Raw genomic sequence first — 13,179 nt, forward strand, 5'->3', positions numbered from 1 at the left:
GCTATGGGCTTTGGCCTCAAATGACAGTATCTTTTGAAGCAGTTTAAGATCCAGGGAGTCAAGAGGTAGGCAATAAACAGAGAAGATATGATAGATTCCTTCATATCGAACATCGCATGGCCAAGATAGTCACGAGCCACCAGGCTTTCTTGGTTCTCCACACCACCAGAACTCACATGCTTCCTGCTGGATGGCATTCCGAGCTCACCCTCGACAAGCAGACTTGACTCAGTGATGAGAACTCCCTCTCATCTAGGTTAGCAAGAAGATTGTTTTTGAGAATGACAAGACCCTGGAGTCACAAGAGTGATATTTACACTGGTTTCTTTCGAATTCATTTTGAGCCATCTCATGGAACACAGACCTACTCTACCCAAACCCCATTTATTAGGTCTATCCAGCACGCCGCCTTACATGCGACCCGAACCCAAGCTCTACCAGTCGGTATCCATCCCATTACCATGTTGCTCACCACGCGCGTCTCACATAAGCGCAGGTGAAGTCCGCATCCACTGAGTCCCCCGCCCATGCCCATTCCCATCCAGATTCCTATTCACATCCCTCTTCTCGCGCCAGACTGAAAACCCAGTCTACTTTAACACTGTTTTCGGCGCTGAGCTAAAACACACAGTAATCAACCCCAACCCTACCTCCCCGCTCCGCCAGGTTTCCGGCCCGGCTGATGATGTGAGTTTGCCTTGGTTTGAATCTTACCCAACCGGTTCAGCAACGTCTAATTCCAGGTTGAACTCCTCACTCTGCCGTGCCGTCCGGGGGGGTGTCGATCAGTCATAGAGCCCGAAATTCGGGTTATTCGTCATGCTAAGAAACAGGTGCCCCTTGCACATTCGGTTTCATAGCGAGTTTCATCCCCAATGTGCAAGATCTACATACCCGAGAGTGGCCAGCGCGGAGTGAATGAGTTCGAAAACCCTCAGGTTGACCATTTTTGAACTGCCGAGGCACTCAAGTTGGTAAGCAGCAAGCAACAATACACAGAAGATCAGCATACTAACCTTGTCATTGTGTCGAGCCGGAAAGCCGATACTATGAGCAACACTTCTGTGAACCGTAATACAACCCACGTCAGGGACACGACCGTAATCTGTCGAATTTGGGGCTCCATTTCGCCACTGTTATACTTCCAGTCCTTCAAACTGGCATCAAGGACATGAACACTGTATACCACATGTACGCGCCTCCCTGATATGTGATCCATCTGCCCAGCACACGGCCCGAGTCAACATCACCGTTGTGCAGCTTTTGTACCTGAACCCCCTGACCATCTTCCCAATGCTGTCCACAGTCCCACCCATCCAAAGTCTACAGAGTCCGCCTGTCCAAGTACAGGAGGAAACAAGACCACGCAACATGAACAACGCGAACACAACGCCATGCGATGCTATGGCCGTCCCGAAGCAAGTCCCAAGGTCCCGCCGGACCCAAAACAAATGGTAGAGAAAATAAAGGAGGAGAATCCGGACAGTGCCAATCAGAACCCGCAACCCAACGCACTCCGCCCCATTCACGGGGTTTCGTTACTAGCAGTCGAGCAAACCGATAAGTAAACATCAAACATCAGCGGGGAGCATATCGCCTTCGCTCATCCATCCACAACCCACCACGGTATACCCATCATCCAGACAGGTGTGGGGTGGTAGGTATGATAAGGGGTACAGTAAGCGGGGGGGTATCTCAAACTGGGAAACTCCGGAAACCCATCATTTAAGCAAACCAGAAAAGAAATAAAGAGGCGTAAGGATGACGGTAGGAGGTATACCGGACTATACTCGAGCAAGAGTACTCGCCTGCGTCCCCATCTGCTCCACCCCTTCCGCCCTGGGAGGACTAAGCGTCCTAGTCCGAATCCGAAGCCGCTCCCTGAGCCGATCTGCAAGTCTCGCCCTGCGGCCGCGCTGTTCCTCGGTCTCACCACCGCCGGCTACTGCTGCTGACTCGCGCTGCTGCTGCTGCTGCTGCTGCTGGCGCGCGCGATGCCGCCTGAGTATCTCGATGCGCTCTTCAATTGAAGCGTGGCGCAGGCGGTGGAGGTCAAGAAACAGCGAGGACCGCCTGTAGTGCTGCTGTGTGCTGGTTACGGTGCTGATGGTAGGGTTGCTGTTGTTGTTATTATTCTCGTGGTCGGCCCAGTTCTCGGCTGCTACTAGGGGCGGGGCAACGAGGAAGGGGTCGTCTGGGTCTACGCTGCCGTCGCGCGTTAGGCGGCTTTGCGGGCGGAGGTCGAGGCGGCTTTGGCGCGTGAGGTTTAGTAGAGTTCCCGGGCGCAGGGGATGATGAAGAGGGCTTACCACAATGGGCAGGTTCCCGAGACGTTGATTAGCCAGGGGTCGATGCAGGGGGGGTGAAACTTATGGTCGCAGGGTAGAACGCGGACGTCCTCGCCGACAGTAAAATCCTCAGTGCAGATCGAGCAGCCGAGGTGTTCTTCTGACGGTCGGCCGTGCGTCCTCGCCCTGACTCTATCCTCGCTCCACGCCCCGGACAGTTCAGCTTGAGCGCCTGTCGCTGTGAGCTCCTCCCCGGGTACAGCACCCGACATGGGCGGGGCATCGCTCCGGTGCACTTGCGGAGTCCGGGGTTCTTCAGGAATCGCGGATAGCCTGGTCCCCATTGTCGGATCGGGCCCCGTCGCTGATGGCTGAGATTCGAGTTCGAGAGATGGATCGGGTTTTGCGGGGCTCGGGTCCCCGAATTTCACGATCGGCAGCGTCTCCAACACTGCGCGCGCCAACCCCCTTGCTCTGCTTTGCGAAGGGCGCCCACCATATCCGGACCGCGGCCCGTACCTCTCGGGGTAGCGGTGTGCTCTGATGGCTCCCGTGCCAATGATGACCAAAAACAGCAGCGTGATCAGACCGGTGATGCTGTAAAGGATGCTCATGGCAACCGCCGAGTTGCTGCCGCTCTGTTCCCGAGTCCCTGGCAGTGTGCTAGTCATGTTCGAGTTGCCCGTAATAGTGGCCCGCAAGACTCCTCCAGCGCGAATCGTGTTGTTCATGGTATCTCGTGCCTCTGCTGAGTCTCCCATGGTGTAAATCGAGCCGTAATTCAAGTCGTCGCCCTCAAGGCTACAAGCGTTCCCGTCCACGCTGTACAGCAAAATCGCCTTGGGGCTGGCCCCAATGAGCTGATTAACCTCTTGCGTCGCGTTTTCGCCGTCACAGCTGAGAAAGGCTATAGTTTCCGTGTCAGATAGGCGCTCGGCATTCGCAGGGACGCCGGCAGCAATCAAGCTCCCGCGAATCCAGATGGACTGTGATATGTTAGCGACGGTACCCATCTCAGCAGGAGCTCCACCTTAAGGGGCTCGGAATCTCACGCTTCGGTCGGTCCGGTTCAGACCTGCGTGCTCAGTAAGCGGGTAGACGCTGTAGGTTAGCTGCAGCGCCTCCGACTCGGGAGCAGTGAGTTGGAGGTGCATGAGTGAGGCTACCTCCCACACCGAGGGCTCGGGTTTTGATGATATCCTCACATCCTCAGCGCAGACTCGCTGCAGGACTGAGAGGAAGGAGAGGAAGAAGATACACCACGACGATGCCATCTTTTCCAGCGCCGGCGACGGTCGACGTCGTTGCAGACCGGCTGAGAACGGTATGGTTTGGCAGGGCTCGCGCGGCGATTCGGAGGCAGCGGGGAATCGGCCGGGCGGTTGGAGTAAAGGTTGAGGAGGATACTGATGTGGCGTCCGAGGCAAACGTCGTTTGGAACCTAGACTCTGGGCGTCACGTCCAGAGTTGACCAGCCCGACATGGTTCCATGCATGAGGTGCTCCGTGGCGCTTGTCCTTGGCTTCCTCGGTTCTGATCGTCTGGTAAGGTGTATGCTAAGAGGCTGGGCACAACTTGCCCAGAACAAAGAAGCTTGGCTGGCCAGTTGTCGCAGGCGATCCCGGATGCCTGGAAGGCGTGAGGTGAGGCCAGCTGCTTGCGGGGTACGATACAGCATCCGAAATGAAGACGGCGAACAAAGGTATCCGAGTATTCCGGATCAAGACGAAGGGATGCGAGGAACCGATACTAGGTTCCTTGGGTACGTGCGTTGAGAGCCACGGCATCTTCGCCGACGGAGAGTCTTTACTGCCGTCCCATGCGGCGGCGTGAGCTGCAGGTCATGATTGCAATGGTTTTGGGGAGCTGTAGATTCAAATGGTATGTGATGCAGTCTTGAGCTAGGGAAGATGGAGAATAGGATCTGGGGTAAGCGGTTATGTTACGTTAGTGGATCGGTGAGCGGAGTTTTGGAACTGTTTTAGTGTCCTGGTGCTGCTTAAAGCAACGGCATGCCCCGCGCCAAATGGCTCCAGCTGATTGCACGATAGATGAAATAAATAGCAGTACCTGAACTTCGGTCGATGTTTCGTAGTAGCTACCTTGCCTTGCTGTCCCATTTTCTTGGTTGCCTGGAAATGGCGGGAACGTAGGTGACTATTGTGAGCTGTTCAGTTCAAGCACTGTCGGAGCCCACGAGGTGCCTACATCTACCATTGCGAGATCCCGTTTGGGACGATTGTGACGAACAGTGCCCATGTGCAGGGCTTAAGGTACCTCAAATCGACTGTCACCTTGTGTTGGTGTTCCTTCACGGCTGAAGGTATTTTCTGGTGAGGCATCGTCGCATTGCTAGGATTAGCCAACGTGTTGTCGTTGACTAGGGCATCATGGCATTCAAGACCAGGAACCCGTTTTGCTCGGGTGCTCTGTCAAACGGAAATCCCTGCCAGAACACTCGGTTTGACGCCGTAAAAAGTCCGGCTGGCTCGGAATGTTTCTCGGAAAGCGGCTGCCGAGAATGGTGATCGACCGCCGCCGTCTCAGACCAATGCCTCTCAGATGCCAACCCCTGCGAAGCATTGCTGATAGGAGCCCGGGGCGAGCAGAGCGTAGTTACTGGCAATGTCAAATCGCCAAAGCAGCCAAAGTCATGTTCACAGCGACAAAGAGACTCGAGTTCCTGTGATTGTCGGTGGTAATTATCTTGATCTGTAAAGGACAAAAGCACAGGTCGTCTGGGGTACAACCTTAGCTTTACCCCACATGGTACCTGTCAGCCGTTGCGTAGGTACTGCAGGTCAGCGGTGTACATCACACAAGTGTGTTACAGCACACTGGAGATCCTTGCATCAAAGCTGGCACTTGCGATGCGGCTGAATTGCATAGTGCTACCAAGCCCGGAGCTCTGCCCGCCTTGTTCGTTGGATACCTGCGGATATATCACTCTCCAAGGCGCGTGAACCCGACTTCTCTGCATGTGGATGGTTGAAAGGCTGGATGACCGTATCGCTAAATCAGGAAGAAATTGGTGTTGGCTCGGGCCCGGCCTCTCAAATCTCCTCCATGTCCTCAAGATAGTCCAGGACGGGGAAGTCGCCGACCTCGACGCGCTCTGGTCGGACGAATATGCCACGCTTGATTTGTGATTCTTCGCCCCAGTACCGGGTGCCGCCAATGCCTCCGTCGTTCTTGCCGACTGGCTCGTCCAGCTGGACGCCGACCCAGGCGCCGAGCCCAGGGATCTCGGGAACATCACCTACATACTTGATCTCGCCACGCCTGGTGTCGTCTTCCCCTACCCTGCATCGCTTCCCGACGGCAATCCCCCGGGCTTCGATCTCTTGAGCGATGGCAGCGATCTTTGCCTGCTCGTGGCTTGGGGCGTTGGGGTCGAATCGGCCGAGTTTCTGGGCCTTCTTCCAGGCGAGAACCGAATCTGTCTTCTTCTCATACTCTTCCTCCGGGAGGACGAATTTCTCAACCCCAGCAGTACTCGAGAGGTTGGGCCTTGCCGAGACAGGTCGTGTGTCAACAACCTGGTGCCGTGTTTAGCGGACACCTCGCGCACGGCTCCTGGTAAAGGGGGCCACTTACCACCAAGTCAGCATAAGGCGTAAGGGGAAATTGCTGCAGGTAAACGGCATCCTCGTTTGGAGCCTCTATCGCAATCTTCTCGTTGGATGATGTCTTGAGGAAGATTCGCTGGCAGGACGGAGGGATGCCTGTGATAGACTCCAGCTTGGCTTTGAGCTGGGAGATGGACCACGACGGGGTAATCCGTCTCTCGGAAGATGCGTAGTCCGAGACGACGTAGAGAGGCACGTCCACCATCGTACCTAGTGAGCTTTGGGTGGATGCAGTAGCAATGAAATGGCACCGTGAAGTGAAGAGGGAGCGGAGCTTGAAAAAGCGACAAGGATTGCTTGCTCGGTTGTGCTGTCAGTGAAAGTGCCTTTCAAGCAGTCGCAATGCAAAACGAGACAAAAACACAATTTGGCCGTACCCGTGATGCCCAGTTGAACTGTAACTGCCAACAGAGCCGAATTGAGTCCAACCTCGTTTCACCAGGGAACTCAAGAGAGACACAATGCCCAACGAAAGTGGATTGCTCAGTGCAGGGTGGAGCTCTCGAGGAGGGCCACCCCTCATGCGCCACATCACTAGCCACAGACGCCTCTCTTGGTGCCTGCTGAGCGGTTCAAGGGTCCAATTCCATGTGGAATTGAGACCCTGGCACAAACGCACTCTCACATCAATGCCAATCGGAGCAAATGACACCTGCCTGCCGTCTTCCGGTGCCAACACAGGATGGTGTCGGAAGCGGAAGCCGGCACGAGTCCATCGAATGTTCTGCCGAAAGTGAAAGCTTCGATTGGGTCTCACCCGTTTGCAACGCTCGCCAGGAACCATCCTCATTGGACATTTGTTCGTTTGTTACCACTTGCGACAGCCGGGTCGAGACATGGAAGCATCGCAGCATCGATGCCGTCACACACGAGATTTCACAGCAAACCTGAAGCGCAAACGGCGTTTCCAGAGAGCTATTGGCCAGATGCGCGTACACGGTGATCGGCTCGTCCGCCCCCTCCCGCCCTCGACTGTCGATACCCGAAGCCGACGAGGCTGGGTACCAGGGCAGTCGGCACGACCCGTCCATGCTCGCCTTGCTCCTGCCGGTGCAAACGGCTGAACAATGGGTGACTTCGGAGCCTGACAACTCACCCACCCTCCCCATCCGCGGACGACTGGGTCATCGACCCGTGTCACAAGTCGCCAATGCCCACCACGATGCTGCGGCTGCGAAGTCCCTACCCGAGAACACGTCCTCGCCCAAAATGACATTGTCTTGTCCCATCCACTCACGCCCGCATCTCCCGTTTCCTTTTGCAGCATTGAGCTCAACTTGAGTCAACACTCTCTGCAGTTGACCGCTCGGGGGTGCATCCATGGCATTCCAGCCCTGACGCAACATCACGCCAGCCCCTGCGGCAGCGTCGCAGCGAAGGGAAGCCGCATCTCTGCTTTTTTCCCTCCGCTTTTTTCCCTCCGTTCGATCGCTGTCGCTCAGTCTCCCCCTTCCTGTCAGATGCGACATGGGCATGGGCTCGAGAGGGATGTCGGACGACAGACGATGTACATTTCTTTTCTTACCAAAGGTTTTCTCCAATGCCGCTCACCGCCACATTGGGTTGTTGGACAATCTCTTACCGCCTGCGTCACGAGTCTCTCGACGCCCGTTGGAAGACATCATACCGGAGTCTCAACCTCCAGGGCGTGCCTCTATGCAATAGTACCTTACCCACACCAACGTCACACGGTCGTGTGCCCTCGCACGTGGGTTTCAAGCGCTTGCCTATGTCCCCCCGATTTTGAAGATTGCTGGCTCGCCTGCATCTCCCGATGAATGACCTCAAGAAGCAAGTCGAATCCGAACTAGCCCACAGCAACCAGCGGTGTTCAAGCGTGTTCTCATAGGCTGAAATGGCACCTGGCGGCAAGCGTCAACACGTCAACATACATGCACGTGCAGCATTTCTCACTTGACTTGGACAGTTTCCGGATTTCAAGAGAAACCTGGTGGTTTGATCCCGCGCCCGGCTTCTCGTCGGCCAGCAGCCGGATGAGGCTATGTGTTGGTCTTGGGTTCCGCGAATCCGAGAGGTCGGAAACGTATACCAAGCACGCAGCCAGCGTTATGCTGTTCTGGCATCGGTTCCCCTGAGCCCCTGAACGGTCCTCTCACCACATATGTGGTCTCGTAGGGCAGCATGGTTGAGCTCTGTTCGCCAGCGTCGACTTGGACACTGTCAAGGGGAATCAGGTGCAGATTGTTCCAATGACCGACACATGGATCAAGACAAGCCGATTGGTTGTGGACAGACTCAAGCCAGAGAAGACCCCCACTGGTATTGGAGGCCAGGGACGCAAAACGGAAAGTGATTCTAATCGCCTCATTGCATTGCTCTGCACACAGCAACCATGATCATGCGGGGAAGAGATCGATGCAAGCTGACCGCCAGTTCGCCGCCTCAACCTCTCCCCGGAGCGAAGCCTGACCGTCCTTGGCAGAAATAGGAGTTCTTCTGATAATTTAATGAACGATAATAATACGTTGTTGCTCAGTGTTTGATCAGACAAAGAGAGCATCCGACTCAAAACGCGTGATGTGGGCTGTCAGAGGCAAGTCCCGAGGACGCACAGACTCGATCAAGCCATACTCCATAAGTAAGTACTTCGTACAATAATGTCAGGATCCACCACTGCACGGCGCTCAACTCCGGTTTAGTCCCCGCCTTCCTCTCCGGTGTGTCCCCGATTTTAGGGTTGTCCCACGTCAAACAGGCGATGGGGTTAGCCAGGGAAACCAAACCTCGCCGTAGTGACATTGACCCCCCGTATTCGTAGGGAAGAAACAGACACAAGTTACTGTCGTATCTGCGGACGGGAAATTTGGAATTGAGCCGAGGATGACAGCTCATGACGAGTGTTCCCAGGTTGTTCGACAAATCGGGTAAGTGGCTTCTAAAGTTATAGATCTCGGCACGATCGCAAGGGTCTTAGATCTCCAACAAACCCTGCGCGACCCAAGACCCAAGGGTGTGAGCCAGAAGCCGCTTGTTTCTGGGTGGGATCGGATCGAAGCGAACCTCGCGCGTCCCCGCTCCTTTCATACTCGACTCCTCTCCACAATCCTACCGTCATGCTCGATCGACTACCTTCACCGTATGCATTGTTCGTCAGTCTGATCCGCTATCTTGGAGCAAACGCCAATTGCCGCAGTCCGCCCTCCCCCACGTCCGAGCCTGGACAAGACTATGTATGCCACCAAACGCTCAGGGGGTGGAACCGTCAAGCGGCAAATACTGGCAACAGGGGAGGATTTCAAATCGAGGCATGGACCAGCAGTTGGCCCCTTTCACAGTTCGCGAACCCGGTCCCGCACCAAAGGCATGCCTTGCTTGGTTCCGACCAAGGCCCGGGCACCGTTGCGAGTGGCCGTTTCGATCTCGTGGGGACTTTCTCTGCATTTTGTCGTGGCCCGCTCACTCTTCGGGGTCAGCTTCGTCGTCTCCACACGGGCTGTGGCTAGCTCGCTGCCTACCTGCGCCAGGAAGAGAGACATGGTCGGACTAGCTGATGATTGTAAGCGTCGACTTGGCCGACAGTTTGCCAAGTTTTATGCACCAGTTCCCTCTGAGGCATGTACCGACCACTCCCGAATCACAAGGCGGGCGACAGACTGCCGGTATTTGCATGTTACTCGTGGGGAAAGGGATCATGATGGGCCGGTCAAGCCCAACCACGACTGAAATCTTGACGGATTTCAACCCGACCATTCAGGGGCGGCAGCCGTCTCCCCCAGCCTTCTCATTGCTGTCCAAAACGACCCATCCCGCGCCCATATCCGATTGACGCAGCTAGAGAGTTTCTGGATCCATAGCCACTTACTCTTACAGTCAAGCCTAAGGATACCTGCACGACATCGTGGCCACCATATGTTCGATTTCGGCCGGAATCTGCCATGCCATGCCGCCCTTCAACTCAAGTTCCGCTCTCTAGCACCGTTTCCTGGCATCAGCTCCTTGGAGCCCCTCGGAACCCTTGTACCCAAGATCAGACGGCAGTAATTACCTCGGGAGACCAAACCGTATGGAAGACTGCTCCGGCCTTCTTTGATGGCTGCATCGCCACAGTGGACTGGGGTGCTTGATTGCTGTTGGTCGAGCTTGAACGGTAGGACTCTTGTCGGCGAGTCAAGCTGTCGCCTTGGTTCTCCCAAACTTGTGACGACCACCAACGATCAGGAAAGCCCGATGCTGATGCCGGCTCTTGAACTTGCCATGTTGGCACTCCAAACGACAGCCGAAGCCACCCTGGGTCTTCCCGAGACATGGCGATGGTCCTTTTCTGGGGGCCACCGGCCTTCGGGGATATCTGGTGCTACCAGGCAAGTCAAGAAGCGTTTGGCAGGCATCGAGGCTAATGCATTGTACGCCTCTACCCCTGGTCATGCTGCCAGTCATTAGGTACCCGCCAAAGGCCCATGCCAAGGTCGGGAACCTGGTCGTCTCGCACGATAGCCCAGGAGCGCTCCCGCACAGCTTCGTTTTGTTTCATACCCCCCAGTCTACTAGGTTCGCCCCCATCCTTCACGTCCTCCACAGCGCACTCATCAGGTTCTTTGCCCATTCTTCAATATGGCCCGCAGCAGCTTCTGTAACTTCCCGTTCTAATATCTGTCTTCATGCTTAAAGCGCTTCTCCCGCCCTGTCGTGTCAAGCCTCCAGGTTTCCCTAAACCCTGGCTTCTTTCTGCCTCTTCTCTCACCAGCTTCACAGGCACGCTGTCATCAACAGATCCCCTTCTGCTCCCAGCTTCTTCCCTGTTCATTGCGCTCCCCTTCTCCAGCCTGAGGAGACGGTGAATATGGAGAGGAGAAGTGATTCTCCTCTCAGGCAGCAGCAGCTCTCCGTCAACTTTGTCTGACCTGGCGTGTCCATCCGCCAGCACTCCTTTTCTCGACCATCTTCTTCTTATGCTTGTCCTGTCCCACTAATTGGTTGGGCGTTCCCCCTGCGAAGACCAATCATGGTGATGAGCACTCCGGATATATTGGCCGAGATTTCTTGAGAACAGCTTCGTCTTCAGCCTCTCCATCTGGATTCATCTGGAAGAGACCCTCTCGCGACTCGACGGGCGGCGCCTACCTTTTATTGTTGACGGTCGCCACACGTCTAGCTGTACCTGACTTCTGGTACCTCGAGCCAAGTTCATCCCATCGCGGCCTTGTTTCCTATCTGTACAGTCCCCTGCCTACCTATATTCCAACTCGAATCCACGTCAATGCTTCGTTTCTACTGACACGCTACCGGTTAGTGCTATATACAATCTACAGTCGAGTTCCTCGACGAACGACTTTGTTCACCTTCCAGACGACAACGAGACGCAGCCACGGAGTCTAGAGCCCTTCGGTGCGGATTGAGCACAAGACCGGTTGCATCCTGAATCCTCCTTGGTAAAGGAGCCAAACCTCTTGCTGCCAACACGTGCACAGTGTTGCGCACACATGAGCAGGCTGCCGTCCGAGGCAAAGCTCGGCGAAGACACCGCCCATCGTGGATATCGCCTCTCTCCTCAAAGGCTCCGACTCAAATGAGTCCTCCGTATCCTCCGCCCAGCAGCTACCATCCAGTACGGCCCCAGCAGTCACAGCGGTGACGGCGCCGCCAAGCGGCCCCCCCCAGCCGCCGCCGCCTCCGTTCGCCGTGGCAGCTGGGCCCCTGTCTCCCCGTCTTGGTCTCGGTGCTGCTGGTGGGCCCGGAGGTAGCAGATCGTTCAGTGTGTCCGGCCCAGCACCGAGCTCAAGGGCGGCCTTGCGTCCTGGGAGCGGTGGTGGGAAGCGCAGCATGCCAGCGCACACCTCCGAATCGCCAGCGAAAAAGCAAAGCAAGTGGTCGCCCGAGGAAGATGCCCTGATCATCGAGCTCCGGGGCAGCGGCATGAAATGGGACGACATCTCGAAACGCCTCCCGGGCCGGAGCTCCATAAGCTGCCGTCTACACTACCAGAATTATCTCGAAAGACGCAGCGAGTGGGACGAAGAGCGCAAGAACAAACTCGCAAGGCTTTACGAAAGGTGAGGATTTGCTGGCTTTCAACATGGCTTCTTCGGCGACATTAACGGCCCCCTTTGTTTTAGATTCAAACCCGAGATGTGGGCCAGAGTGGCCGAAGAGATGCAAGTCCCCTGGCGGGCCGCCGAGGCGATGCACTGGCAGCTAGGTGAGATCGACATGGCGCGGCGTGCGGGAGTGGTTCCGTTCTCGCTGAACATAACATCGAACGAACCCCAAGGCCCGCAACGCATTTCTCCGACGCGCGGCCACGCGCACTCGCAGTCCCAGGGCAGCCTCCCCCGCGACTTTGCCGCCAGCCTCCCCTCGCCGCGATACACCCTGGGCCCTCCACCACCACCGCCGCACATTATCCCACCTTTAATGCCCCCTCCAACGCCAACCACTGGCCGGGCCCTCCCCTCCCGCCGCGAAAGCCTGCCCCCACGCCCGCCCTTCGGCCCGCCGCTCGTCGACCAGCTCCAACTCCAACAACAACAACAACACCAGCCAGACTACGACTACAGCTATGGCCTCGCACCGATCCAGCCCACGCCGCCTTCTTCATCCGTGATCCAGGGGGCTGGATCAGCAGGCGGAGTCGCCGCCCGCGGAGGTAGCAGCCTGCTCCCCAGCGTGGCGGAGCTGACCACAGGCGTCAGCCCGTACACCACCCCGGCGTACACCCTCGGCGGACCAGCGCCGCTCCATCCGCCTCCATCCCAGCAACAGCAGCATCATCACCACCACCACCACCACCACCAGCAGAGCACGACCAGCCCGATCCGCAACAGCGGCGCCACCGGCCACGGGAGCCCGGTACCGGGCATTAGTACGAGCGCAAGCGGAAGTGCCTGTGGCTCCGGCTCCGGGTCGGGATCCGGGGCCCTGCTCCCTGCGCTCTCCTCGGCCTACCCGCCGCTGCGCGAACCGGCCGGCGGCGCAGCAGGAAAGCGGCGTGCGAGTCCGCCCGATGTCGCGAGTGGCGGGCCACGTGAGACGAATCGGCGGAGGCACTTGTATCCGCGAAGCAGTGATGGCGGCAGTGCTGCTGAGGATACTGGTTCTGAGGGTGGTGGTGCTGGAGGAGTGTATCCGCCTCCGCCTCCTGCTGCCTCGACACCGCCGTTCGGGGTGAGGGTAGGGGTTGGGATGGGTGTGTCGTCGTCTGCTGCCAGGAGGGGGACGAGGCATGGGCCGTGAGGGTTTTACTCCGGTCTGGTCTGATCTGGTTCGGCTTTGCTTTTCGCCTGTGGAAGAAAAAAGCAAGCAAG

General features: G+C 56.8%; 4 protein-coding genes across 4 annotated transcripts; 2 read left to right on the top strand and 2 right to left on the bottom strand.

Annotated features, from left to right (window-relative positions):
- Window positions 1–1,784: 1,784 nt before the first annotated feature.
- On the bottom strand, window positions 1,785–3,562 carry N657DRAFT_657349 (uncharacterized protein; the record flags this gene model as incomplete). The annotated part of the gene is made up of 3 exons (XM_062794802.1): window positions 1,785–2,250; window positions 2,310–3,274; window positions 3,341–3,562. The coding sequence occupies 3 exons, from the start codon at window positions 3,560–3,562 to the stop codon at window positions 1,785–1,787; spliced, it is 1,653 nt and encodes a 550-aa protein (XP_062645570.1).
- A 1,779-nt stretch (window positions 3,563–5,341) lies between these two features.
- N657DRAFT_682310 (uncharacterized protein) lies at window positions 5,342–6,122 on the bottom strand (the record flags this gene model as incomplete). The annotated part of the gene is made up of 2 exons (XM_062796469.1): window positions 5,342–5,827; window positions 5,886–6,122. The coding sequence occupies 2 exons, from the start codon at window positions 6,120–6,122 to the stop codon at window positions 5,342–5,344; spliced, it is 723 nt and encodes a 240-aa protein (XP_062645571.1).
- Window positions 6,123–8,343: 2,221 nt separating this feature from the next.
- N657DRAFT_97810 (uncharacterized protein) lies at window positions 8,344–9,619 on the top strand. Its single transcript, XM_062797618.1, has 4 exons — window positions 8,344–8,516; window positions 8,578–8,595; window positions 8,697–8,802; window positions 9,053–9,619. The coding sequence occupies exons 1-4, from the start codon at window positions 8,456–8,458 to the stop codon at window positions 9,423–9,425; spliced, it is 558 nt and encodes a 185-aa protein (XP_062645572.1). The 5' UTR covers window positions 8,344–8,455; the 3' UTR covers window positions 9,426–9,619.
- A 2,079-nt stretch (window positions 9,620–11,698) lies between these two features.
- On the top strand, window positions 11,699–13,108 carry N657DRAFT_576705 (uncharacterized protein; the record flags this gene model as incomplete). The annotated part of the gene is made up of 3 exons (XM_062789201.1): window positions 11,699–11,928; window positions 11,992–12,585; window positions 12,739–13,108. The coding sequence occupies 3 exons, from the start codon at window positions 11,699–11,701 to the stop codon at window positions 13,106–13,108; spliced, it is 1,194 nt and encodes a 397-aa protein (XP_062645573.1).
- Between the last annotated feature and the right edge of the window lie 71 nt (window positions 13,109–13,179).

Source organism: Parathielavia appendiculata (genome assembly GCF_033297405.1).
Source record: "Parathielavia appendiculata strain CBS 731.68 unplaced genomic scaffold N657scaffold_10, whole genome shotgun sequence".
In the NCBI taxonomy this organism is placed as follows: domain Eukaryota; kingdom Fungi; phylum Ascomycota; class Sordariomycetes; order Sordariales; family Chaetomiaceae; genus Parathielavia; species Parathielavia appendiculata.